The 3,669-nt window shown below is 40.4% G+C and overlaps 1 protein-coding gene across 1 annotated transcript; it reads right to left on the bottom strand.

Moving 5' to 3' along the window:
• Positions 1-3,079: 3,079 nt before the first annotated feature.
• On the bottom strand, positions 3,080-3,669 carry LOC105852625 (uncharacterized). The gene is made up of 2 exons (XM_012718824.1): positions 3,329-3,669; positions 3,080-3,179 (listed from the first exon to the last, which is right to left on the bottom strand). The coding sequence occupies exons 1-2, from the start codon at positions 3,667-3,669 to the stop codon at positions 3,080-3,082; spliced, it is 441 nt and encodes a 146-aa protein (XP_012574278.1).

Here is a 3,669-nt window from a genome sequence, read left to right as displayed (position 1 = left end):
AAAAATCAACAAAATATATCAAATAAATCCTTTTTAACTAATGATTAAAGATAAATAAGACTAAAACAGTGGGAAAATATGCATATGATGAAGAGTCATCACAACCCCAAACTTAATCTATTGCTTGTCCCCAAGCAACAATTAATTTCAGATTTGGTACAGTTAAAAGCACACTTAAATTCAATTTCTCAAATCAAATCAAACTCAATTCACAAAGTTCTTGCTACTGCAGAACATTCATCATGCTCTATGGTTGTTTTAAAAAAAAACAACAAGATTTGTACACCTTAGCATTCATTCATCAAATTCAACTCTCCCTTCACACAATCTCACCAAAATTTCTCTCAAGTGTTTAGAAAAGGTTATGAATTTATCACTCAAATCCTAGAACATGCATCATGCTACCATAGGCTTGAAAAAATTCTAGTTAGCAATCACAATGCAGTAAACACATACATTTTTGGAGGACTTTCGGGTTGTAATGGGGCTTAGGTAAGGGTAGGACATTTTGAGATAGTAGGCTTTACTACTTGGAGTTAGGATATATTTCCAAATTATTCTACCGTTTTTTTCTTTTTCTTCACCTTTTCATTCTGGAGATTCTCAAACATTGACAAAAGAACCAAGAAAATATCATTTACCAAAGTACACAAAATGATTTTTTTTTTCTTTTTGTGAGAATCACCACCCCAAACTTAAAAGGTTGTTATCCCATGAGCAATCCCAAACTTAGAACTTTATGAAGACAATAAATTTTTTTTTCTACCTAACTCCAAGTAAGGTGATTTAATTAAAGTCAGGTATTTGGCTTGTAATGTGGCTAGTAACCACAATAAAAGGGCAAGGCTCAAAGGGGCTAGCAAAGGGTAAAATTTTCATAGGGTAGTTAGAAAGGCTCAAACGACCAAACAAAATTGCCTCAATGTATGCATAAATTACAAGTGATGCAAGTCATAATTGGTGCAAGTTCTAGAGGGATAACACATGTCTGGATAATCACACAACAAAGAATTTAAGTGTTTAGGCTCAAAAGCTCGGAGCTAGGATAATTAGAGAGAGTATGAACAATCAAAATAATGCCAAACATGCTTCTGAAAAGTTTAGTAATTCAAGGATTCTCGTTTAGATCATCCGCTCTTGTTCTGTTGTGGTCCCCAGTATACTTGTGAGGTGCAAATAGATCAGCATAAAACATGCCTCCTGGTGTCTGTTGAGAAAAAGCGAAGGCTCGATATAGATTGGTCATCCCCAGTTCTATTCTGGCTTGCCCATCTCTCTGATCAATCATCATAGTTTCCAGTATGCCACATATTTCCTCGGTGGAGAGTTGTGATGGATGTGGAGGGTGGTGATGTGGTTCAGTGTTTTCCTCTGCTGTCATCGCTGCTGGTGGGGCACCAGGATCGTCTACTGGAATCATGGAGTGTTTTTCTATCCACTTAGCACTGATTGATGTAGCAGGTTTCACCATTTATTCACCCTATTTAGGTGACACTCTCACCTACTCACATAGTTTTCTTATCAGAGAAGCATGATGGAAGTAGCCTATCGGAGGATCAAGAGTTGTTGTCCTCCAAAGATCATCAGCTAGTAGTGCACCCACGTTGATTCTGTCGCCTTTTATGATGGCAAGTAGTAGGCATGCTCTGTGAAATGTTATATCTGACACATTGGAACATGGTCGTAGCGTGTGATGAACAAAGGTGCTCCATGCTTTTGCAATTGAGTTGAGATCCACTAAGCGCAGTTTCCTAACCGAGCCATCCCTATTTCGAAACCAATATGTGCCTGGTCTGCATAAAATGCGTAGGATCTCCTGAGTGTCTACTTTTCTGCTGTGGTCCACCATAGCTTGAAAACGGCAGTCCTGATAATTCGGCATACCAAAAATTGCATTGATGACTTGGGGCGTGAAGGGTACCCTTTTTCCCCTCACATAACTCAATAATTGATCATGTGGAACTGGGTCGCCAGACTTCAGATCAGAGGCATTGGAGAAGAATTCCACTGCTAATGACTTGCTTGCTGTGGTGATGAATGTGGTTAGCTTCTCTCATCCTCTGGCCGCAATCATCGCCTGGATGTCAACAAATTCATCTGCTTCCAACTGAAAGTTTTTCTCACTCACAAACTTCTTGACTACAAGAAGTTTGGCATGAAACTTTTGTGTTGCCATGGTCTTGAATAAGAATGTATTGTGCGGTTGGGAGAAGGATGTACTTGCGACCTTAGTTCATTTTGCTTATTGTTGGGTTGCCATTAGGTCTTGAGGATGAAAGCATGTTGGATAGGAGAGAAAACTTACTTGAGATTGTATGAAGAAAGGGAAACTGACCTTTGATGATAATGGAGGAAGGTTTGGAGAGTGACAATGAAAGAGGGGAGTTTTATATGAGAGGATGGGGGTTTTAAAACCCAGTAGTGCGAAATGCACTTCAAGCGCTCCGGGCGCACGTTCATAGTGACAAATACTGTGAAAAACGCTTCAGGCGCTCAGGGCGCGCTTCAGGCGCTCAGGGCGCGCTTCAGGCGCTCAGGGTGCGCTTCAGGCGCTCAGGGCGCGCTTCAGATGCGCGTTTACAGTAACAGATAATGTGAAAAGCGCTTCAGGCGCGCGTTCACAGTGAAGGACCCTGCGAAAAGCGCTTCAAGCGTTGTGGGCGCGCTTCAGCCGTGCGTTTACTGAAACAGAGTTGTGAAATGCGCTTCAAGCGCTCAGGGGGCGCCTTAGGCGCAAATCCTGTCATTTTGAATAGTAAAATCGCTTCTCAACACATCTTTTTGATTCCTTGCTCATACCAAACATCAAGAACTAATAGAACTAGCAATTAGAGACTAAAATTGGAACTAAATGTAGTAAAATAAATCTGAAATGCAATAAATAAATACGGTGCAAAGGATACAAATTTGGGTTGCCTCCCAATAAGCGCTCGTTTAGTGTCTTGAGCTTGACATTCCACTCTTCAAGTGTTGATTAGATGGATGGACTCGATCGAAAGTTTTGACTCTACCCCTAAATAAGATTTGAGCCTTTGTTCATTCACCTTAAAGTTCCGATTTGAGCCTTTGTCCATTCACCTTAAAGTTCCGATTTGAGTGTGTATCTTTCAACTCCACAGCCTTGTATAGAAATACCTTGATTATCTTGAAGGGGCCTGACCATCTTGACTTTAGTTTTCCTGGAAACAACTTCAATCTTGAGTTAAATAGAAGAACCAACTCTCCTTCTTGGAATTCCTTGAATTTAATTTTGTTGTCATGTCATTTCTTGGTTTTTTCTTTATATATCTTAGTGTTCTCATAAGCGAAATTCTGGAACTCCTCTAACTCGTGAAGCTGAAGAATTCTTGATTCGCCTGCCTTAACCAAGTCAAAATTCAAGTATTTCTTCGCCCAAAATGTTCGATGCTCCAGTTCGAGCGGCAAATGACAGGCTTTACCGTACACGATTTGATACGGCGACATACCAATGGAGGTTTTAAAAGCTGTTCGATAGGCCCAAAGTGCATCATCAAGTTTCGTTGACGAATCTTTTCGTGAGGAATTCATTGTCTTTTCAAGTATTTGCGTAAGCTGCCTGTTGGATACTTCAACTTGTCCACTGGTTTGTGGGTGATATGGGGTTGCCACCCTATGACGCACATTATATTTCCTTAGAAGGTATTCCAT

Source organism: Cicer arietinum, chromosome 7, assembly GCF_000331145.2.
Source record: "Cicer arietinum cultivar CDC Frontier isolate Library 1 chromosome 7, Cicar.CDCFrontier_v2.0, whole genome shotgun sequence".
NCBI lineage: Eukaryota > Viridiplantae > Streptophyta > Magnoliopsida > Fabales > Fabaceae > Cicer > Cicer arietinum.
This window is presented reverse-complemented; position numbering and strand designations above follow the sequence as displayed.